Source organism: Podarcis cretensis (assembly GCF_951804945.1).
Source record: "Podarcis cretensis genome assembly, chromosome: 10".
NCBI lineage: Eukaryota > Metazoa > Chordata > Lepidosauria > Squamata > Lacertidae > Podarcis > Podarcis cretensis.
Window position 1 is genome coordinate 34,720,128 of NC_137179.1, and position 23,422 is coordinate 34,743,549.

General features: G+C 43.4%; 3 protein-coding genes and 1 long non-coding RNA gene across 5 annotated transcripts in view; 2 read left to right on the forward strand and 2 right to left on the reverse strand.

The window, feature by feature from the left end:
* Positions 1 to 3,009: 3,009 nt before the first annotated feature.
* Positions 3,010 to 5,602, reverse strand: LOC307226144 (uncharacterized protein). 2 transcript variants are annotated; one of them, XR_013843339.1, is made up of 3 exons: positions 4,525 to 5,602; positions 3,431 to 3,639; positions 3,010 to 3,339 (listed from the first exon to the last, which is right to left on the reverse strand). XR_013843339.1 is itself a non-coding variant. In XM_079994620.1 (2 exons), exons 1-2 carry the CDS (start codon positions 5,434 to 5,436, stop codon positions 3,601 to 3,603), a joined length of 951 nt encoding a protein of 316 aa, XP_079850746.1. In that variant the 5' UTR covers positions 5,437 to 5,602; the 3' UTR covers positions 3,010 to 3,600. The 2 variants fall into 2 exon arrangements, 1 of the variants encoding a protein (XP_079850746.1); XM_079994620.1 differs by having other exon boundaries at positions 3,010 to 3,639.
* An 863-nt stretch (positions 5,603 to 6,465) lies between these two features.
* Positions 6,466 to 11,608, forward strand: LOC307225600. Its single transcript, XR_013843104.1, has 2 exons — positions 6,466 to 6,833; positions 10,843 to 11,608. It is a non-coding gene; the product is annotated as an uncharacterized lncRNA (long non-coding RNA).
* On the reverse strand, positions 8,662 to 16,932 carry POLR3H (RNA polymerase III subunit H; the record flags this gene model as incomplete). Its single annotated transcript, XM_079993516.1, has 7 exons — positions 8,662 to 9,890; positions 10,143 to 10,350; positions 11,334 to 11,397; positions 11,897 to 11,983; positions 14,224 to 14,320; positions 14,920 to 15,053; positions 16,725 to 16,932. 7 exons carry the CDS (start codon positions 16,930 to 16,932, stop codon positions 9,837 to 9,839), a joined length of 852 nt encoding a protein of 283 aa, XP_079849642.1. The 3' UTR covers positions 8,662 to 9,836.
* A 1,331-nt stretch (positions 16,933 to 18,263) lies between these two features.
* Positions 18,264 to 23,422, forward strand: part of NUP205 (nucleoporin 205) — a 33,776-nt gene continuing 28,617 nt past the window's right edge. Inside the window, exons 1-8 of the mRNA XM_079991871.1 lie at positions 18,264 to 18,352; positions 20,530 to 20,672; positions 20,925 to 21,096; positions 21,465 to 21,609; positions 21,842 to 22,001; positions 22,159 to 22,387; positions 22,671 to 22,835; positions 23,177 to 23,352. Of these exons, the coding sequence (XP_079847997.1) occupies positions 18,325 to 18,352; positions 20,530 to 20,672; positions 20,925 to 21,096; positions 21,465 to 21,609; positions 21,842 to 22,001; positions 22,159 to 22,387; positions 22,671 to 22,835; positions 23,177 to 23,352 (1,218 nt within the window). The 5' untranslated portion in view covers positions 18,264 to 18,324. The remainder of the gene's footprint in view (positions 18,353 to 20,529; positions 20,673 to 20,924; positions 21,097 to 21,464; positions 21,610 to 21,841; positions 22,002 to 22,158; positions 22,388 to 22,670; positions 22,836 to 23,176; positions 23,353 to 23,422) is intronic.

Here is a 23,422-nt window from a genome sequence, read left to right on the forward strand (position 1 = left end):
GTGGTGAAAGCATAAATTGTTTCCATGGAAAAATAGTATTGTGAAAGTATTTAATGCATTTTCAAAGTATCTTAATGTGATTGTAGCAGCTGGAGGTTAAGAGTAGTCAGTTTCATGTGACCAGTTATTTCTCTGCAGAACAATAACCCAAGCTGTGCAGAATGATTGTAAACAAATAGTATTTTTTCACCTGTATTGCTTTGCTTGCATCAGAAATCTACTAAGGAGGGATTGAAATTTTAGAACTATGGGTCTGATGGATGAATGATTTGAACAGGGCACCTTGGATTAACCATGTACACTGGCCAAAAGTCTGACTATAAATTTATAGCCTTAAAAGTTGTACCATCCAATAGTGGTTTGCATACTGGTATAAAAGTGTATCTGGTACTACAAGGTCAATTCTCTTTTATTTCTATAAGGTAAAGGTAAAGGGACGCCTGACCATTAGGTCCAGTCATGACCGACTCTGGGGTTGTGGTGCTCATTTCGCCTTATTGGCCGAAGGAGCCGGCGTACAGCATGTGGCCAGCATGACTAAGCCCCTTCTGGCGAACCAGAGCAGCACACGGAAACGCCGTTTACCTTCCTGCCGGAGCAGTACCTATTTATCTACTTGCACTTTGACGTGCTTTCGAACTGCTAGGTTGGCAGGAGCCAGGACCGAGCAACGGGAGTTCACCCTGTCGCGGCTGCCGACCTTCTGATCGGCAAGTCCTAGCCTCTGTGGTTTAACCAGACTATGCTCCTGATCTTTCTGCTTTATTTGGGCCAATTGGAGTTTCTGAACCAGTTTCAAAGGCAGCCACCACAATAATATGATTAGGTTATCAAAACTTGGATAATTGTTTCAAAGTTAGCTGTGTTCAGATATGGATGTGGTTATTTTATAAAAGATGTTCTATGCCACAGAGGCCACCTATGAATCTAGTACATGGGTAGACAAACTAAGGCCCAGGGGCCGGATCCAGCCCAATCACCTTCTAAATCCAGCCCACAGACGGTCCGGAAATCAGCATGTTTTTACATGTGTCCTTTGATTTAAAATGCATCTCTGGGTTATTTGTGGGGCATAGGAATTCATTCATCCCCCCCCCCCCAAATATAGTCCGGCCTCCCACAAGGTCTGAGGGACAGCAGACTGGCCCCCTGCTGAAAAAGTTTGCTGACCCCTGATCTAGTAGCACCTCCAAATTATCTATCTGCTCCTTTTGGGGGCGGGTGGGATGAGGCTTCATTCAAAACCTATTTGGGCCACTTAACTGGACAAATGAACTACTCATAAGCAGTATTTCTGCCTTAGCTGGATTAGGTTTCAGTTTATTGTTCCTCATTCAGTCCATTATTAAGTTTAACTACTGGTTTAGAATGTCTACTGGCTCACCTTAATTAGATGAGAGGTAACGTAGAGCTAGATGGTGTTACCTGAGCCCACATCCCCCTCAATGATTCTCATTCATTTAACTTAGATCAGGGTTTCCCAAACTTGAGTCTCCAGCTGTTGTTAGACTACAACTCCCATCATCCCTAACTAGCAGGATCAGTGAGCAGAGATGTTGGGAACTGTAGTCCAAATACAGCTGGAACTCAAGTTTGGAAAACCCTGAAAAGATTTTTAAAAGCATAGGAGATAAAATAGAGCCTTGTGGATCTCCACCTAAACCCTTTGACCCAATGATACTGTATTTCATTTGCAATTGTAATACATTGAGAACCACAGGGAGAAGCTTGGGAGGCTCCTGGAATATATTCTTGAAGATTTTCCCTTGACAGACTACAGGATTCTTTAAATTCCTTTTGAATGAAGTAAGTGCAATGGCACTTGCCCACATTCTTCCTACTCTATCTTTGTCTTTTCCTCCCTCTGTAGTTTCCCCCACTGTTGTAGACTGTAATTGCCTAGTGGGCAGAAATTTGTCAATTTTGCCTATGCAACTCTGTAAAGCAGAATACATAAATATATACCATATACCTTTGTATACTTATAACCATGTACAAATAGTACACAATAAAATATTAATTTTAGACACAGTGTATTAAATGGAGTATCCCTAAAGGTAAATGGTGCTTACAAGGTAGGAGAGATTAAGGCTGCAATCCTAAATATACTTACTAGGGCGCAGGCCTCATTTAGCTTATGGGACTACCACTACAGAATAAAAGATATATCCATAAGGTCACCTTGCACAATAAAAAATTTAATATAAAATAATTTCTATTCACCACCACACACTCCTGAGTGCTTTTATCCCAACTATCCCAGCAATATGGGAGACGAGCATATTAATCATTCTGAACCAGAAGGCAGCTGGACCATTGATCTTGTAATAGGCTGTCAATTCATGGTCTTTTAGAGACACAAGTAAAACAATATAAAGAATAAAAAAGTGCTATGGATTTGCATTAATCTTGTTAAGCCAACATAATAAATAACTCACATGAGAAGGTATGAACACACAGTGAGGTATATAAGGGAACTTTTTTTTTTTAAAAAAAGAAGTGTTGTCTAACCTCAGTGCTCAGTGTCAAGTAATCAACTCAGTATATGAGCTGGCTTTCTTTATAGCAAATTTATGCTGGGGGGTGTAGGAAATGCACTTTCCATAGCTCAGCATAAAGCAACTATCCTTTTCACAAGTGACAGTGCCTGCCACTTCTTATTCTAAATACAACTGTGAACTGAATAAAGTTCTTCCAAGCAACTGAATGTATCACATTAACATTTGCAGTGTTTGTAAATTAAACAACCAATACTGACCAGAAAATCTGTTTTATTTAAAATCTACTATCCCTTCAACTACATTTAGGTAGTATGCTGGAGAGTAACAGTGCAAGCCTATACATTTCTACTAGTAAGAGCCATTAGCTCCAGCAAGGCTCACTCAAGGTAAAATGTATATACTGAAACCCAGCCTGAAATATACTTGGAGTCGAGTGTGGATTTCGTGCTCTTTATTCAGCTCATAGTAGTGAGGAATGTCTGCTTTATATACATTATTTACACAATGGGTCCCACATGATTGCCTAATTCCGGGATTCTCCTGTAGGCAATCAGGTTGCGGATTCACTTCCACCTGGAGTTGGATTGGGTGGCTCCTGTGGACCAATCAGACTGCTGCATTCTGGATCCTATTGTTCTAGGACCAATCGGACAGTGCCAATTCCATAGGGCGAGGCATCACATGCTAGCACCACCGGCAGCCTCTCGCCAAAGTGTGCCAAGACCGAGTTTGAGACGAGCAAGTCCTTGACTGCCTGGAATGTGGCCTCCTGGTGCTGGCCCCACACCCAAGGGGCCTGCTTGTCCAGGAGTCTGTGTAGGGGCTCCGCTACCGCCACCTTATGGGGGAGGAAGGCATGGTAAAAGTTCAGTAGTCCCAAGAAGTTCAGTCTTGCCCTTGGGCACTGGGGCATCTCAAATGGCCCGTACCTTGTCCCCAGTCGGGTGGACCCCTTCTGCGTCCACCATAAATCCCACAAAGTCCACCTGAGGCACTCCTAGTAGACACTTTTCCTGCTTCACCTTGAGACCCACCTTCTGGAAATGGTACAGAAAGGTGCGGAGGCGGTCCTCAAACTCCTCTGGTGTGGGCCCAGCAATCAACACATCATCGAAGAAGCGGGTGGTGCCAGGAATCCCTTTAAGGAGAGAGTCCATTAGATTTTGAATATGCCTGGTGCCACGCTGACACCAAATTGCAGCCGCTTTACCTTGAAAGCTCCTCTGTGTGTCACAATCGTCTGTGCCTCTGCTGTGGCCTCATCCACAGGCAGCTGTTGATAGGTTTGGGCCAAGTCCAGCTTGCCAAAAAATTTTGACCCAGCCAGGGTGGCGAGGACATGGCTGACCACTGGCACTGGGTATGTGTGGGCTGTGAGGGCCTTGTTTATGGTACATTTGTAGTCTGCGCAGATGCGGACCAAGCCATTAGGCTTGACAGGTGTGATGATCGGGGTTTCCCAGGGGGCATTAGGCATAGGCTCCAGCACTCCTTGCTCCACAAGCCGGTCCAATTCCTCGTCTATACGAGGTTTCAGGGCGAATGGGACCCGGCGGGCCTTGAGCCTCACAGGTCATACTGTGGGGGTCAAGCTGTAGGGCAATGGGGGGGCCGTATACTGTCCCAATTTCCCATCGAAAACCCCCGGAAATTCCTTGCATATGCCGTCCACATCCACTTATAAGCTAGTGTGGTTCACCCCGGTGATGGCTAGCCCCAGTGGTCCAAACCATGCCAATCCCAGTAAGGTAATAAAGGGCCCCTTGACCACAAGCAAGTCCAATTGCCACATACGCCCTGAAGGTCCCCACCCCCATTGTGGGGACCTTGCATTTCTGGCAGTCCTGGAGGGTGAATGGGGCCGGCCTGAGTTTGGGACCCCCCCTAGGGCATAGTTTCTTTAAAGTCCTTGCCGAGATTATGGACAGAGTTGAATCCGTGTCAAGCTCCATGCAGCACGGGCCCCCCTCTATCTGTACCTCTAAATAAATTTTCTCTATGTTGGGTGGGGCAACTGGTATACCTGGCAGTCTGTGATCTCTGTCGAGTTTCCTTGGTGTGTTGGGCCCCCGGGCCTGGGGTTTTTGGATTGGTCATCTGATGCCTGGCATCGGGTGGGCTGAGCCCGACACACCTGGGCAATGTGTCCCAACTTTTTGCACTGCCTGCACTCTGCGTTGCGGAAACGGCAGGTCCTCCTCTCATGACTCTCCCCGCAGCTTGCGCAGGTCCCTCCTTCTCGTCGAGGCAGCCGTGGTCTGTGCGCTGCTTGAGTGCGCCGCTGTACTCGGTGCACCTCCTCCCTGTCAGATCCTGAGTCGTCGGCAAGGTCTTCGTGGTGGACCCTCAGTTGGGACGGCAGGCTTGGCCGTGCCTCCTGCGTCGACCTCTCGGCAGCTTCGGTTGCCAGGGCCTCCTCCAGCGCAACCTGGAACGTTAGGTCTTTCTTGGCGTAGAGGCGTCGTTGCAGCTTCTCATCCTTCAGGCCACCGACGAGGCGGTCACGAAGCATGTTTTCCAACTCTGAGAAGTTGCAGAACCGGGCGGCTTGGTGGAGTGAGGTCACAAACCCAGTTATGGTTTCCCCAGGGGCTTGCCGCTTTGCGTAGAAGGCATTTCGAAGAGCTACCACCGAGGGCTCTATCTCTCTGTCAATCCCTGTACGGGCTACCACCGAGGGCTGTGGTGAGAAGTGCCCCTTCAGCCGTTCCATTATTGTTTTGTAAGGAACAGTAGCGACGTCTTCAGGCGCAAGGAGAGCCCGGGCAATTTCGAACGTCTCCTCTCCGCAGACACTGAAGAATATCGCTCTCTTCTTGGCGTCTTCTTCTTTGGTGACCCCTTTGGCTTCTAGGAGGAAGGTGAAATGGGAGGCGTACGCTTCCCAGTCTCCGGATGCTGGGTTGAACGGAGAGAAGCTGCTTTTGGTTGCCATTCTGAGTTCCTTGGGTCCTGGAGCTGAAGCATGGATACACGGTGCAAGGCAGCCGTGTGGCAGGTGGCAGTGCTGTGGTGCTCTGTGTGGTGGTCAGCTCAGCGGGATCCCACCTTTGTCGCCAGTGAAATATACTCGGAGTTGAGTGTGGATTTCATGCTCTTTATTCAGCTCATAGTAGTGAGAAATGAAAGTTCCCTCGAAATGTCTCCTTTATATACATTATTTACACAATGAGCCCCACGTGATTGGCTAATTCCGGGATTCTCCTGTAGGCCGATCAGGTTGCAGATTCACTTCCATCTGGAGTTGGATTGGGTGGCTCCTGTGGACCAATCAGACTGCTGCATTCTGAATCCTATTGTTCTAGGACCAATCAGACTGCTGCATTCTGAATCCTATTGTTCTAGGACCAATCAGACTGCTGTAATTTGGATCCTATTCAACTCAGTACATAACACAGCCTTAAAGTGTTATTCTAAAGTCTTATTCTTGAATACTTTTGAAACCTTCCCAAGCTACTTATTTTGGGCATGTGCTTGCCTTGCTATATTTAAGCAAAACCACGATTGCTAATTCCGCCCGAAAGCAACCTTGAAATCACACAGGCAGCAAAAAATGTTTATTTTTAAATTAAGATAAGTTAACTGAAGAGAACGGCTTTGCCAAATATACGCTCGACTCCCAGAACCGAACGAGTACACTTCATCCTTTCCCGCTACCCACCACGAGGCAGGCTGGGACTACACTTCCCAGCGTCCATTGCTTCTGGGTCCTCATATTCAGGATTAGCCAAGGCAGCCTTACCTGGTTGTCATTGCGTCTGAAGCATTACGTTAGCACAGATTACGACTTTGTTTTGCGGCATAACAAGAGGAGTAGCTTCTGTCGTCTGAGGGAGCCTTCTGAGAATCTGCAGCGGGGTCCCTCGAGCCTAAGAAAGTGACGCTTCTATACCGGCGTAACTTTGGCGCCTCTGCTGCTCTGGGGGCCTCTCGTCGACGACGGCGCTTTATGAAACGTCACGTCGTTCCGGTTTTTCAAAATGGCCGCGGTGTCGGCGGCAGTTCGCGTCCTGGGAGTCGCTCCTGCCTATGGGGGGGCTCCGGTCTCCCTCACCTTTCCTTCGTAGGCTTGCTGGGCCGAGGCGCCCAAGGATTCTGCGATACTCCAAACTGGCCCCCGTTCGCATTCAAAATAAAATTAAAAATGAAGCCAAGCTAGGTGTGTCAACGCGGTCTCTTACCAAGACTTAAAATACATTATTTCGGAGGCCAAGTATTATTACGGAGGCTCCAAGAACAGGAAACGCCTCGGCAAGGGGAGATTTCGAGCCAGTTTATTTGCTGGAAACAAGCTTTTGGAATGCCAAGAACTCGCTCCGACAGCAACGTTGGGTAAACACGACTTGTTTCCAAGTGAGGGGTTGGGGGGAGCTGCAACTAACTAAAAGGTTTCCGCCATATTTTAGTATAGTAGATCAAATGCTAGCAATTCAGTTTTTGATATGGGAGCTATTGCTCCCCCCTCACGTGTTCTGTGCAAATTGCTGGGGTTTTTTAGACTAATGTATTGTGAATTAGATGTTATGAGTGCTTGTTATGAATTTTATGAGGCGCTTTACATTCCAATTTTATTTGGTTGGTGTCTTTCAATTTTTAATCTAGGCCATCCGTGTGCGGCTCTGGCTCTGGCCAGAGCAGCGATGTCACGCTGGCCACGTGACCCGGAAGTGTCTCCGGACAGCGCTGGCCCCTGGCCTCTTAAGTGAGATGGGCGCACAACCCCAGAGTCTGGCAAGACTGGCCCGTACGGGCAGGGGTACCTTTACCTTTACCTTTGGAACAGCATTACTCAAGAATTGTGGCAGATTTACTAACACACTGACTGGTCCAAAAATAGCGTACACACAAAGCTTATTTCTGCAGTCCTTTGAGCTGTTAATTTAACGCTGTCTTTTACTTGGTTTATGCTTATTTTATAATTTTTTGATTACTTCGTTACTTCGCTGGATGCATTGAAAAGTCATACTGGGAATTTTCCACATTGAAGTGTGTTATATACAAGGGTTAAAATAAAGACTATGATTCTAATATTCTCTAAAAGTTCACTTATGGATTTCAAATGTGTCCTTCCAACGATGTGGAATAGAAGCAGTACAATGCTGTATAATCAGTGCAGGGGGCCCAACCCTCAACAATGCACTTCTTGAACTTCAGTCACATGACTCTCTGGTTCAGCAAGCATTTTAAAGCAGTGGCAGAGTTTATTTTTTAAATATATGATTTTTTGAAAATAGAAATTCTAATGTTTAAACAATATATATTTTAAATGAAAAAATCATGTCTACTCAAAAGTCTTACTGATTTCAGTGGTGCTAACTGCAACATAATTGGTTATTGCCTAGAAGCCTGAGTGTATTTATTAATTAAGCTAGTTCAGATTCTATATTGAATGAGTCACAATAGAAAAGCCTTTGCTTTATGGCAAGAAAGAACAAGTGGTTATTTCTGGGGAACTTTATTTAGGTGCTTAAAAACTCTGTATTAAATTGGTTGATGTGTCATGTCAATATCTCACAAAAAATGTAAATTCTTTTAGGCAGCAGTATACAATAAAATAAGGGACACGGGTGGCGCTGTGGTCTAAACCCACAGAGCCTAGGGCTTGCCGGTCGGAAGGTCGGCAGTTCGAATCCTCGCGATGGGGTGAGCTCCCATTGTTCAGTCCCAGCTCCTGCCCACCTAGCAGTTCGAAAGCACATCAAGTGCAAATAGATAAATAGAACGGTCAGGGGTACCTTTACACAATAAAATAGAAGATAATACACAATAAAATAGAAGTGCAAAGTTTATTGGAACTTCAGGTACCTCCATTTCAGGAGGCTTTCATTGAAAAGCAGTCAAAAACCTGATGGCATTGCCACTTCTCTGGCTGTATAGTTAACTCATATATCCTTTATGACCAAAGCTGCTGTTCCAGCCATTATACACTAGCAATATTTATTAGAAAAACACTGGCTCTGCAGTAATCACCTTGCATAGGAACATCAGAAGCAGATGTCCTGCACAACCCTCAGTGGGTTACAACAGCATTAAAACCTCCAATCAAGGCTTTGAAGCAGGAACAGCCAAGGCAGAGCGGCTTCACCGGTGCACTCGTAAGCCAAATATCTTGCCATCAAGAAGCAGGCTCTCTTTAAGTATGTTACCATTTAAGACATGCACGTCAAAAGCCCTTCTTAAAATAAAGAGCTATATTTATTACCTGATGCTCTGGTAGTCCTAACTTTGCTTTTCTCATTAGTGGTCCACATGTATAGTCTTAAATTGCTGTAGGAATGTTTTTATTGTGTATTATGATCGTGTCTTTGTGTGCCTTTTGCACTGCTGCCCAATGTTCTATATTTTCCACTACAATGCAGTCAAAGACCAAAAACTGAATGGCCATTGTCTAGGTTTGCACTCCTATTCAACGCCCAAGGAAGAATTATCTACTTCAAGATGTGAATATCTGCCTCCTTATACAGAAAGTCAACAAAAGTTGACAAAAAAAAAGATGTCATTCACATCTACAGCAACTTGCATTAGAATTTTGTTCTGTAGAGGAAAAAAAGGCTATAATCCATGTACATTTCTAAGCTAAAAACAAACTCAAGCCACATGTTTTCATGGAAGACAGCAAGATTAAGAAGGGCAGCTAACAAGGTTTGTTTGCTCTCTAAACACTGCAGACTTACTAACCCCGTTATTAGAGTGTTCTGCAAGTACAGTGGCTCACTGAATTTGCCAGGGGTTAAGCAAATAGTTCCAAGATATTCAGGAGGACCCATTGGAGGCAGCCTGATGGCTATATAGATTCGATTCTTACCCTTGCCCTAGCTTTACTAGTCTTCCTTATCAGTATGTGACTTTTAAAAGCCAGGGCATGAATTTCCTCCACTGTCAGAAACACCTCCAGCCAAATGGGGAAAAGGAACAAGAGGGATTCAGTAAAATGACTGCAAGCTTTCATAACATCATTCCTCTCCACCTCTCAAATCGCTACTGGTTTCTTCTAGACTGAAGTTCTTCAAAGTTTCTTCTTGCATCTGCTTTAAACACAAGGCCTGTCTCAAATTTCTTCTAGGGTAGCAGATTCTTCTTAGGTTCTTGTACCCAGTTCTGCTAGGTAGAAAGATCAGAACCACCAGTTTGTTGACAGGGCCATGGTATGCAAATATTCTGTGTTGATGACATCACACTGCATGTTCCCACTCATCATCTACTTAAAAACTAGGGTAAAGTAGAAATGGAAACACAGTGTTTCCATTCTGCAGTTGCTTTCTAAGGAGAGAAAAATGCACACACTGGCTTTTCCAATCTGGTAAATGCCCATCTTGTAGAAGTCTCTCCCTTTGGCTAACTGTTTGTCCACCAGGATAGGAGACCCAGACCAGGTTCACTGATAGATCCCTGCACAGAGAAAGAATATATGTTAGAATTTAGCACATGAAAATCTGGATTATCCATTTAATCTGCAGTATTCTCTGAATTCTGAGTTTTTCATTCTGAGGTCACTTAGAGATCCTCACATACCCTTTCCTCACAATTATAAATAGTTGAAAGAATAAGATCTACATCCTATCGCCAAGGATGTGACTACTTTTAGGTAGTGAAAGGATATTTCAAAAGCCTATGTAGAAAGGAGTAGTGTTAAATAGTTACCACTAGTGTGTAAGGGGCTTCCTTCTTCTGCACCTCCTCTGTGGCACTAGAGGTGGAGGGCTCTGCAGAGCTCGGGCCTGTTGGGGATGTGTCAATGAAAGTTTCATCAACCACCCGGAAACGGATTTCCTCTCCTGTATCCATATACAGGTCATGGGCTCCTTCTTCAGTCTCATATTCCCAAACCCATACTTGTTCTGCTTCATCACTAGGCACATAGAGAGTTAAGGCAACAGTGCGATAAGAAGGCACAGAAGTTCAAATTCAAGTATGAAATCCCTTTTCTGCGATTGGCTCTCACAGCTTTTTAACTAAGTACAGTACAATTAAAATAAGCATGCTAAATTAGATCACTCTCTACAGCAATGGAAAATTTTCTGCTGCTAATTATCCTAAATGCATTCTGGAAAAAGCATTTCGCTGTCCCCTGTGCAAGACACAGACCATGCTAGATCTGCTAATAAATGTCTCTTATGTTATGCAGCAAGAAATTTGAATTCAATCCAGCAACTAACCACAGGTCTCAGGATGGAAAGAAATAAGACATTTGATTTGGACTGCAGCATCCCAAACCTTAACTGATCTCTTCCTATTAATGCCCTTCACACCACGGCCCTCAACCCAACTAATCTTTGGGTTGTATCCAATGTGCAAGTAGAAGGCAGCTTTGTGCAATGGATCTTTTTCTCTTCCCCAACAGTTTCCATAAAGCTTCCCTACAGAGTCTGGGGGCCCTGTCAAACATTGAAAGCTGCATCCATCCATGGCTACAGAGTTTGTGCCCTGGGAGGTTGCCCAAGATTAGGAGGAGGAATCTTGTTCCCTGCAACCCTGCAGCAACTCTTACACCTGCAGCACCAGATGACACAGCTCACAATGTCTGATAATTCCTCTCTAAATGAGCTTTTTTTGGGGGGGGGGGCAGGGATGAGGGTAAATGAAAGATCCATTGTGAAAGTGTTGGATACACCCAGTTTTTCAAAAATTATATGGCTGCTTTCCTGAGCTGTGGAATAGTGACTTAATGTTAATATTAGTCTAGCGTTAAATAACAGACAATCTGCTGGAACGTTTTGCAACATACTCATAGGGGTTTTTGCATTAAGTAAAAACAGACTCCGGCTGAAGGGAAGTAGCTTTCATATTATACATCTTTAGACATCCAGCATCACGGAGCTGTTTAGAGGATACAACTTGGCAGGTTGCTGTAGGGATTCTGGAGGAATGATGATGTCATCAAAGAACCCAAGGGAAACTACAAAAAAGAAGTTCAGATTAATAAAGAAGCAAGATGGATGCAATGTGACTCCTAGAATTTAAGCTTTCTCCATGTCATCACCTAGTGGCATGTCCAATAAGGAATCTGAACCTATGTCCAGCATTCTTTCCGGTGTACTGTAAATTTAATAAATGCAGAATTGGAACATCCATCAGGACAATAAAGGAGAACAACTTTAAGCCTCAAATAGGTTTTTCCACCTTTCGTTCTATATTGACTTATTTTTATTTATTTTTCAGAAAAGAAACTGAAGTTCAGTTCTTTTGGCAATGTTCTGCTGCTAATAAGGAGTGATTCCAAACATCTTAACCATAGTACTGTAACTTAAAACTCTATAGATAGAACAGTCTTTCTTTTGAGACATATCTACTGCTTATTTTGGTATAATATTCCATAATTCTAGACAGCCACTGCAGTCCTACCCACAATATTCCTGTGATTATTTGGTGAATTACTAGTAAAAGTTAAAATTTACCCCGAACTCCTTCCAGACTGCAGCCTTTTATTACTCCAACCAGAATTTCATCCAGAAAGGGGTGAAACACAACATACCGAAAATGCACTGAAAAAGAAAAAGAAGCAACACAGTATGCTGCTTGAACAAGTCACGATTCACTCCCTCCCTATGGATCACTACAATAACAATCCAATACAGTGGACACTTGGGTTGCGAACGTGATCCGCACGGGAAGCACTTCCACAACCCACAGTGCCGGGTCTGCGTTGGTTGCGATTTGGCACTTCTGTGCATGCGCAGAAACCCAGAAGTAACCCATTCTGGTACTTCTGGGTTCGGCGCGGTGCACAACCCAAAATTGCGCAACCCAAAGCGTCTGTAATCCGAGGTATGACTGTACTAGCATTTTACTATTTACTAGTTTCTGGAAAAACTTGGATAAATAATGAATGGGCTGAGCAGGCTCAAATGCAACCATACAGCGGTACTCCCATTTCAAGCCAAAACCTCCTAGGTTTCAGTGACTGTTCCTACAATCACCAAAGCAAGTGTGGCAAAATGTTTGTAGTTGTTGTTTAACAGAAGCATAAGGGTTTTGTCTCTTTAAATATAGGACATGGGCTCCAATGGGAAGGTGTAAATGCTGTAGTAAATGCAGGGCAGAACCCAAAAGACCCAAAACCATGATACTGGCAAAGCATGGGTGGGTGGAGTCGGCACTTGCTTCTGACCTTCTCTACTTGACAAAATCCAGTATCTACACTCAGACATGCACATAGCTGGATGTACAAGTGGAGACACTCATGTTTAGGGGACTAAGAATTTCAAAATTGCCATGATCGCACATCATTAATTGCACTTCTCCATCTCCCCAAAACTGTCTGAGAAATCCTAAGGAAAACTATGCTTTCAATCTAGGCTTCTATGTCATTGCTCTAATGATGTGCATAGCATATCAGTCCAGTTTCTGGGCAGCTGTGTCAGCTTTTTGAGATTCTGCAAGCCTGGCAGACTGAAAATAGACTTGTTTTGATCGGTAACTAGAGCAAATAGGACAGTGCTGAGTGAACTGCAGCAGTAAGGGAAATGAAGATTAGAGTGGCCCTGTTTGCACCCAAGTGGTCTTTTAGATTTGTCTTGTCAGATATTAGATGTACAAGATAAATGAAGGTCAAGACACCAGCAGTTTCTAGAGTGAACAACTGAAATACACACTGGAAAAAGTCTGTCAGTACCTTTCATTTTCCATAAGAAACTGATGAATAAAAAAAATAGCAAAACAAGTCAAGGAAAAGGATAACAAGTGTCATTTATGCAGGAGCATAAAGGTACATATTATGCACACTGCAAGTAATATACTGTCACCATTCCATGACTGATAAATCCATCAGCATTCTAAAGGAGAACATTGTGATAAGTTGAGAATTTAAGACAGGGACCACCAATCTTTTTTGACCAATTGGCACATTTTGAATTTTGAGAGCCCTGTTGGCACTAGTTACAAAATGGCTGCCATGGAGGGACACGGCATAACACAACATGGCTGCCATGTGGTGCGTGGGTAAAACACCCCCAGCAGCCTCATGTTTACTATTGGAAATCAACTATATCTTGCTAGACCTGATAGTTGAGATGCAGCTTTTAAAGGCACAAGAACCCTGCTTTTCCAAATGTGAATCTGAAAACAAAGCCTAAGCCGCATCCGGCACCCACTTACTTGGGATTGTCCCATTGTAAATTTGCTTCCAAAGTTGGCATATACACCGTGGTACTGCAAGCTATTTATACCATGATTTTTAATGTGTGCCTGCACATCAGATCCTACACAGGAGATATGTATAAGCAGTAGGCGTGACCAATAAATTGACCACCTGTCAAAGTGGCTCATGGAGGGCTGGTCACTTCTGGATCTGATCGTACTGCTGAAGTTGCTCCCCAACCCTGCCATAGGTCAGCCTATCATTTCTATTTCTCCAGCCTAGATCATCAATATCAACATGTAGAACAAGCCTACCTCCTTGAGAATATTGGCAATAGGTAAGAAAACGTGCTACTGCAGCACACCACAGCTCTCCTAAGGCATAGCAAGTTCTAAGGATTAAATGAAGTAAAAGCGACTTCCTCTGATTTCTGCCTATGAAGCAGTTCCCAAATGTATTTGCTACAGAAAGTATCTGCTGCTTTACCAGCAAAACGTAGATTCCCACATGAAGAAAATAGAGATCTTAAAGTACTGTAGTGCTGTCTACTCATGTTCATACTGCTTTAGGCACCTCTCAGATTTTGTGGTTGTCAACTCTCCTACCAATCCAAAGAGCTCATATTAAGAAGAATAAGAGGCAAACCTTTTGTATGTGATGCACCATCTCCTGGGAATATGTAGGAATCTTCCAGTTTTGTGATGTCGTAAAGGCAGATGCAGAGGCCAACATTATACACAACCTGTTTGGGGGTGGGGAAGACAAAATCCGGAGAGCAATAAATTCCAGCAACTAGAGGAAATGTGTTAAGCCTTCCTGAAACAATAAGCCAGAGTTCATGCACAAGGAAAGCTGTGCAGATGAACCAAACTGGTGAATTGATTCAAAATAATTGTTTAGCAGAAAATTATTTATACGTGCCGGCCTCAACTGGCAAAAGCAGTAGAGAAAGATGAGATAATTAAGAAGAAATTTGAGTGTGTTTCCTAAATGGATGCTCTACTTCTAGTTTCTACTTATTTTTTGCCTCCCATTTACTTTCCAGTCTTACACTACATTGCATCTCACTTGGATACTGAATTTAGACTGGTCAAAATCTGGTAGAGTTATTTTTCCATAGTTATGCAAACTACTGTAGCCACTGCAATTACACCAATTAAGCTATGTGATTTTGCATCATGCCTAGTATTACATGTGACATTATACTCTTTCATAACACTAAGCCACAGATGCTATTTTCAGTCAACAAACTGGTCTATTTCTAAAAATCTTCACATTTACAATAGTTGCCCATTAAAAAACTTTAGTCAGCCGTCATGGCCTACAACATGTAAGCTTTACCTTATTGGCTAACTTCTTATTCAACTCTTCAGTGATAGCATCATTAAGCTTCCTTTCAAACTGCCATGGAGGAATCCGCACAGTATCTGTCATCTCCACTAACACAAACATGGTAGCCAACAAGAGTAAAGTTCCTGAAAGAGGGAAAAAGAAGAGTCAGCAAGACAAATGTTCTTTTCTGCAATGATGGTTGTGACAGCAGGTGGTGACAGGAGGGCGAAAGATGCTGAAGTTTCTGTGATTCTGGTGGATCTTGTTCCATTGACCTAATCTGGTGTACATTTCAATTCCTTGTAAAAATCAATGGTTATTAAAGAATTTTGTAACCATTCTGAGCAAGCTAATTTGATTATGAATTACTGTATATCATCAGATTTTACTGTAGTTATTTTTAACAGATTTTTTGTCTATTTTCCAACCAATCTGCAGTGTGCTGAGAAATATACTATTTATCATAAAATAAGCCATGTTTTGTTACTTTAAGATACTTAATACCATTTTCTTAACACATGAACTCAAAAGTGGTATACTAAACAATACTGTCATAATTTAATAGGCTAAAATACATTCAATTATGCTGAGAATTAAAATGGCAAACACAGAACTCATATTTAAAGTACTAGGGCACATAAAAAGCTTTTCTAAAAAGGAAGGTTTTTAAAATATGCTCTAAGCTTATGAAGCATTCAAAAGCTTCTTGGGGAAAAGTTTCACAGGAAAGAACCAGAACAGATCGTGTGAATAACATTGATCTTGATTTCATATCAGGATGTCTTTTTAAGACCAAAATTACAGTAACCGCAATAAAAGCCCTGAAGCTAGTGCAGGGGAGGAAAAGAGCGAGTGTGCTGGTGCAAGGCTTGATCTTGGCTTAATAACGTATTTTATTAAGCAGAATTGTTATGTCCAAACTGGCCCTTGGAATCTCTTAAGATGTAATGACCATCAATTTGATAAGAAAAACATATTTAGGTAAAAAAGAAGAACCACCATAGATTTTTGAGGTTAAACATTGGCGTGTTCTGGGTATGCACTCATATCTCACAGGCCCACACACCAAATTCAAGTGCATCTATTTTATTTCCCCTGCAACATGCTCAGTTCTAAAGCCAGCATGTTTCCATGCTTGGAGTACTGGCCTAGGACTGTGGAGCTCTAGGTTCAAATCCTCACTGAGACATACAATTCACCAGATAATCATGGGTTAGCCATTCATTCTTAGCCTATCACCGTCACAGTGTTGCTGCGAGGATAAGGGGTGGTGGGAAAGAGGGAAGGCCCATGTATGTTGACCTAAGTCAGATAACGAATACTGTATCTGACTACAGACTGAGCATCGTGCACGTTTGGTTTTCCATGTCGTTGCACAGCACTAATTTGCAGAGTACCAATCTCGCTGTCGGAAAGGTAGAAACATCTACGGCCTGAACCCATTTACTCTAAAATGCACCTTTTGCACTACAGAAGTGTAATCTGCCCGAATTTTCTCATAAAATGAGATGAAGTGCTTAGCACATGAAAACGCTAAGCAGAAGAATGGTGTGCTTGAAGGCTAAGGCTTACACGATCATGTGCATGAGGAAGGGAGCCCACTGAACCATGTGCGTGGCCGGGAGAAGAGCCGTCCTGGCTCTCCAGATCCTCCTCCTCCTCCTCCCTTTCTTCCCCGCTGCCAGAGGGATCCCCGGCACCCGCTAGCGGGCCGAGGCCGACGGAGGAGCGGCGGCCGAGGCCTGAAGACTCCCCTGCAAGCCTCCGCTCGCTCGCAGCAGCCGAGCAGCCCTTGCCTTCGCGGCTCTACTCACCCGCCTCGCGATCGCGGCTCCACGGCGACCAGCTATCCGACGGCAGCGGCAAGGTCAGCGCTCCTTCTCTCAGAAGACGGAGGGTCGCTGGCAACCGCGACCTTACACGGAAGATCGGACACCGTCTCCGGTCCCCGCGACGCAGACCTTTGCTAGAGAAAAATGCTGTTTTGCTTCTGCCCGACGGCGCTTTATTCCGAGCGCGCATGCGCAAGAGCCCATAGGGCGACAGGGAGGAAACAGGAAGCCGCTAGAAGGCGCGTGATGGCGGGTGCAAGCTGCAAGTTTGTACTGTATAGGAAGCGTTCCCAGGTGCCGTCGCGCTTGTGAAGAGCCGCAGCCAGGATTTTTGTTGGGGGGCGAGCAGAACTTCAGTTAGCTATGTATTTTTATTGATTTGGAGAGTGGGCAGCTGCCCCTCCTTCTCTACGCCCATGGCCGTACTTATCCTATATATTTTGGCCGCTTTGAATTTTGTCGTTTGCTGGTTGTTTTTTGTACAGTATTGCTATTTACCTAAACGCGAAGCGCGCCGGTGTATACACAAATATTTATAACGGACAAAAAAAAAACACTTATTCTTTAGTCGTACTTTTATCTATTGCAGCATGCAGCCTCTCTTTGTCTCTACCCTCAGGTGTCAGGTTTTGGGTGCCAGCAAGACTTTTGATTGGTTTTGCGGCTTTCCCAGCTGTTCTTCAGAAAAGCTTCCGATGATTCAGCCGTCATCCTTCATACGAAAACACCCACTTCTGGGTTTGTAAGTGTTGGCTGCTTTTCAACACGCCCCCCCCCCCGCCCAATGCAAAACAGGCGCCTCGTGTTCTCTAACGCATTAACATCACCCACAACTGACATATTGGAGGAGTTAAAAACATTACACGCAAACACTTCCCAAGCTGATATGGCGATCAGGGACTTTGCCTTGCATAGAGCTGCAAATCAACCATCGAGGCTTCTGTTGCTACTTTCAGGTTGGGAAAAAAAGTATAGAAATTACCTATAACCCCCTAAAGAAAGATAAAGGATGTAGCATTGTTTTTGTATGCAACTTCGCTGGTCCTTCCCTACCCCCAACTACGTTGAACGAAACCACCCTGAAACCAGTTGATAACAGCCCTTTGCAGTGCAATCCTATGCAAGTTTATTGAGAAGTAAATTCCACTGTGCATAATAGGCTGTACGACACTCTGGAACGAATTAAGTTCTTAACCAGAGGTACCACTGTATTCCCTAGGAGGAGCGTTTAGTCTTAAAGGCTGCTTTTCCCTTTCCCGCCTTTCTACCAAAAAGAGAGCAAGAACCGCAATTCCCAGCATCCTTTGCTTCTGGGTCCTGAACCTGCCTATTAGGTGGCCACGCTGTGCCTGTGCTCCAAATGTTCAAGCTGAACGGCTTTGTTTTTGTAATGAACGGAGAGCGGAGTGGGGCTCGGTGTAGTAAGTGCCAGATAATGGAGGAGACCGGCTGTTCAGCAGCCTAAACGTGTGCATCTTTCCGAGGGCTATTTCTTGCTCAGGCATTATTTTAGTCGCCTCTTACTGTTGTGGGGTCTTCTCGGCTGCAAGGGCGCTTTGGCTCGAGTCAGTGAGCGTCCAAGATGTCGGCGCCGTTGGCGGTAATTTCAGGTACGGGGAGGCCCGTGTGGGGCCCGGAGGCCGTGAAGGGAGGTGTCGGTTCCTCAGTGTGACCCCGGCTCCCCCCCCCCCAGTTCGGGAGCGAGGGGCTCCTGGCGCCCTTCTCTTCACGGCGGGAGGGACCATCGTGCGGCCCGTCGTGGCGCCTCCTCCTATCTTCCACTCCAACATATACTACTGACGGCGTTCCTACATATATGCCTTGCAATCCTCCATGTGGCTACTCGGAAGTAAGTCCCGTTGAGTTCAGTGGGATTTGCTACCAGGTAAACGGATGTAGGGTTGCATCCCGCAGCTGCATCGTGCCCGTCCTTTCAGTTTGTAGCGCCTCTCAATTGGCTTCGCCCATACAATTTTCACAGCTCGGTGCCAGTATATAAATAAAAACAAAATGAAAAAAATCCTTCTAGTAGCACCTTAAAGACCAACTAAGTTAGTTCTTGGTATGAGCTTTCGTGTGCATGCACACTTCTTCAGATACACTGAAACAGAAGTCACCAGACCCTTCTATATAGTGAGAAGGTGGGGAGGGGTATTACTCAGAGGGGTGGTGGGATTGGGTGATTGGCAGATAGCTGTGATGAGCCTGTTGACGACTCATACCAAGAACTAACTTAGTTGGTCTTTAAGGTGCTACTGGAAGGAATTTTTTCATTTTGTTTTGACTATGGCAGACCAACACGGCTACCTATCTGTAACCAGTATATAAATGTAACCGACAATAAATCGGTTTGTGGTGGGGTTTTTTTAAGATAAGTGAGATGCTGCCCCTCTCTCCCCTCGCGCCAACACTCACTGCTATGACAGTGTAACTCATCATAGGGCTCCTTCTGGGTCATTCAGAATTGTCTGTGCTTTCTGCTTGGTAACCTCTGATCTCCTCCATTTGGCTACACTGATAAACATTCAGTAAAATAATGACGTTATGGAACTTTTAATGAAAATGTTTTTTGAAGGCTGTTTTGGAGTTCATACATCTGGCTGAATAACTTTCATCATACTTGGACCGCTAATCTCCATTGGTTAAGCACACTTTGATGCAGCTAGAATGGCAACTATAATTGCCTGGGAAGCTGCGCCTTTCCTTGTGTTTGCCTACTTTTCATTTCTAAGTTGCTAATACATTTAGCTGTCAAGATGCTTCATTTTTTGCATATTTTCTATATGGGAAACACTTTTGGTTAGGAAATGGAATAAACTCCCACGTCCATCAGAATAACTTGGTTCGTACAAAAACACTAAGCTCAATGATGGCTTAGTAGTGCAAATACACAAGTGTGAGTGCTCCCAGAGTGGACATCATGGCTGCTTTTCATCTGTGGGCCAAGGCATGGTTTGGCATAGCACATTGTCCAAACTTGGGCTTGTGGTTTGTCTCATCCAATCAAATCATGAGCTGTAACCAATGTTTTGCCTTGGTTTACAACTTGTGGTTTGCCTAGAGGAGACAAGCCATGAGCACGGGTTCTAATGACATGCTAAGCTAAACCATGGGGTAGCTCACAGCAACACAGCAAGACCAGAGGAGGAGGAGGAGGAGCAAAGCAGCTGTAAGTTCCCCTTTGGAAGGCTGCATATTTGTGCTAAGTCATAGTTCAACTTAGCGGTTCACGCAAACTGAGGCATTGTGTGCCCAGTGGCTCCTGTCTGGGATCTTCACACGTGCGAGTGTGCACAGAGGTTTTATGCTTTGTCCTGTGCAAAGCAGCTGTTTGGGATATTTAATATAAAAGGCAACCTGAAGTCTGTGCTGGCTCTTGCATGAGGACTCCTTTTTACTCCGCTTCCCCACCTTTTGTTCCTCTAATCAGCTGAAATACATCTGAATATTGGATGAAGGGTACCATTATCATATTAGTGTGTGTACTGTATAAGCATGTGAACATTCTCCATCTTGAACCTCAATTACTCCAGCATATCTGGCTTGGGGGTTGAATTATTCTGTTTTACATAAAGTGAATGCAAGAAACCCCCATCTAGTGTGTACCTCTTCAAGACTGAAGCAGCCACTACTGCTTATAATACAGTAAAGGTGGCATTACTATCTGTATGGCAGCAGGACTGCTGGTTTTGCTACACCTTTTAGATAATTCATTTGATTTAATTGTGTTTTTTTAATGTTTTGTCACAATCTCCTGTTGTGAAAGTATTGTTTATATTATTTTTAGCTGCCAGTTTGTGGGGGCCCTACAAAGACATTTGGCAGGCAGTGGTTAATGCTATCTGGAAAAGACAACCTGAAGCAACACATCTTCTTGACCAGATCTTAAAGAAATACAAGTCTGACTTCATATCTCTCTTCAGAAATCCGGTAAAAAGTAAACCTTTGCTCTATTGGGAGATGGGTGGTAAAAAGTTTAGTTTGTATTGCACTTGTTTATTGAAATCATGTTTCATATGGTAACTGTATTAAGACTGCACCTAATGGGGAAATGCTGTTGAGCTCATTCTCATGGTTTGGAGAATTGACAGTATGATGACATACTGTACATATGAAATGTCCTTTCATTTTTCTTATGCATTTTTGGTCAGAGTTGGCAATTCTAATTTGTTTGTTTTGTAGCCAAAGAATGCCCAACAGCATGAAAAGGTTCAGAAAGCAAGTACAGAAGGAGTTGCTATCCAGGGCCAACAAGGAACCAGACTCTTACCAGAGCAGCTAATCAGAGAGGCCTTTATTTTGAGTGATCTTTTTGATATTGGGGAGTTGGCAGCTGTTGAACTCCTTCTAGCAGGTAATGTGATATTGGAATGGGAACAAGCTGACCTATTCTATTCTGTTCTGTTCTGTTCTGTTCTATTCTGAAGAGACGTACCTCTGTTTTAGGGGTATGTCTGTGTCTCTCCATAGCTCTTGTCTCTTTACACCATTAGCAAAAGTAGAATAGATGATTCAAAATAAAAGTAGCAGATTTTCATCATTACTAAAGCTGGAATAATTTCTTGCAGAATGTTATATGCATGTTTGCATGCATACATACACACCTTACTTGCTCATGAGGCTGTAAAATTGTCAGGCTAATTGCACAACTGATATTAAAATATTAAATTAATATTAAAATAGTAAATGGGGACTTCTCTTATGACTGTAACTTTATTCCAGGGGAGCATCAGCAGCCTCGTTTTCCTGGGCTATCTAGGGGTTTAGTAGCTGTTCTTTTATACTGGGATGGAAAGCGATGCATTGCAAATTCATTGCGGACACTCATCCAGTCTCGGCGAGGCAAGACATGGACACTGGAACTCAGGTCTGTATTCTTAAGCAACAGCTTCTGAAAATACCTAAACTAAAACAGTAACAATATTTCTATGTTGAACCTAGATTTTTTTGAAGTACTGCAGAAGGGAGAGATTCGCCCCTGTTTTCCCCTATAAATTATGATTCTGCTTTTGGCATTTTGCTTTGTCTCCATTACAGAAGCTTCTGCTTTTCACATTTGTTTTAATGGTGTTTCTGGAATTTGTTCCTTTTGATTTCAGTCCTGAATTGGTATCCATAACAACACGCTTTACAGATGAACTGATGGAGCAGGGTCTCACACATAAAATTCTGACTTTGGTGTCTCAAATTGATGTAAACACTGAGTTTGAGAAACTGCAGAGAGACCGAGGATTAGGCAGTGAGAAACATCGCAAAGAGGTAAATGCTTAAGATGTTAGAGACAGTAAGTACTTGAAAATTTTGAAATCAGTGGGGCTGACCTTTGAATAAACATGGATAGTATTGTTTTGTATATGATAAATAGCATATTTTGAAGCTACATATGTAGTAACTTGGTTTTGATTTTTTTTTTAAGGTTTCTGATCTCATCAAGGAGTGTAGGCAGGCACTGGCAGAGAGCTTATTTGTTTGGGCTTGTCAGTCACCGCTGAGCCGGGATGATACTTTAATCCTGATTACTTACTTAGAGAAAGTGACTGTGGAAGCTGATGGTTCATTGGACAGAGTAAACTTGGCACTTCTTATGGCACTCCTCTATTGCTTTGATGTCAGCTTTCTAGAACAGGCCACTGAAGATCGAGAAGGTAAAACTGGTTTTCTGGCTACGCCAAAAGATATGTCATTCATATAGATTAAGATGAGTTAAATTTCTGCTTTTTCCCAGACTTCCCCATTTCTTCTCCACAGTTCTTAATTGAATTGTTCACAAAATTTGATGGGAGCTATTTAGCTCTGAATTACAAAATAAAAGAGGTGAAAGAGGTTATTGTATTTGCTGAGTCACCCATTTTATTTTCAGTGGACTTGAAACAACATTTCTTTCTGTATTAAACTTCTATTTTGTATTTGCTTTTTAAAAAAATGTAGAACTGATGCACCAGCTGCCACTGTTAACAGAGAGACAATATATAGCTGCAATCCATACACGCCTTCAGGATGCTCGGCCTTGGAAACTGCCAGGACTTCAAGGAACTGTTAGGTTAGCCTGGGCTCTAGCCTTGCGTGGAATTTCACAGTTCACTGATGTGACAGGTAATCTGATTCATAGACAAGAAACTCAATCCCACCTGTTTCCTTTGCTTAGCGGAGGAAGCCAATCCATCATGCATATTCCTTTGTTTAAGCTGCCAACCCTTAAGTATGCTGTTTATGAAATGTATGCACAGTTAGTAGCTTAAAATAAATAAGTATGTAAGTAAGTAAGTAAGTAAATATTATGGTCGGAGACCAGCTTGTGAAACACAAATGGGACTACAATCCCAAAAGCAAAACAAAGATTTAAAACAATATACAACAATGGATTTACAGTTTAAAAATGCGATAGTAGCTTTATTAGTCTGTCTCTTGCATTCATTTTTCTTCATTCTCTTCAGCACTTGCAGAATTTGCTGAGGCAGATGAAGCAATGGCAGAGTTAGCAATTGCAGACAACGTTTTCTTGTTCCTTACTGAATCTGTGGTGAGAGCTGAAAACTTCTACCAAGAGGAATTTTACATACGTAGAATCCACAACCTTACCACCGACTTTCTTGCTCTCATGCCAATGAAGGTAAGTTGTATTTTTGTGGGCTGGATATAAGTAGGACAAATATTCCAATGCAATCTATTTATGCAGACTA

Coding starts and splice junctions, on each gene's coding strand:
- LOC307226144 (XM_079994620.1), bottom strand. CDS start 5,436: ATGGCAACCAAAAGCAGCTTCTCTCCGTTCAACCCAGCATCCGGAGAC. Junction 3,640..4,524: donor CAGAGATCACAGACTGCCAG/GTATACCAGTTG, acceptor CTCTCCTTAAAG/GGATTCCTGGCACCACCCGC.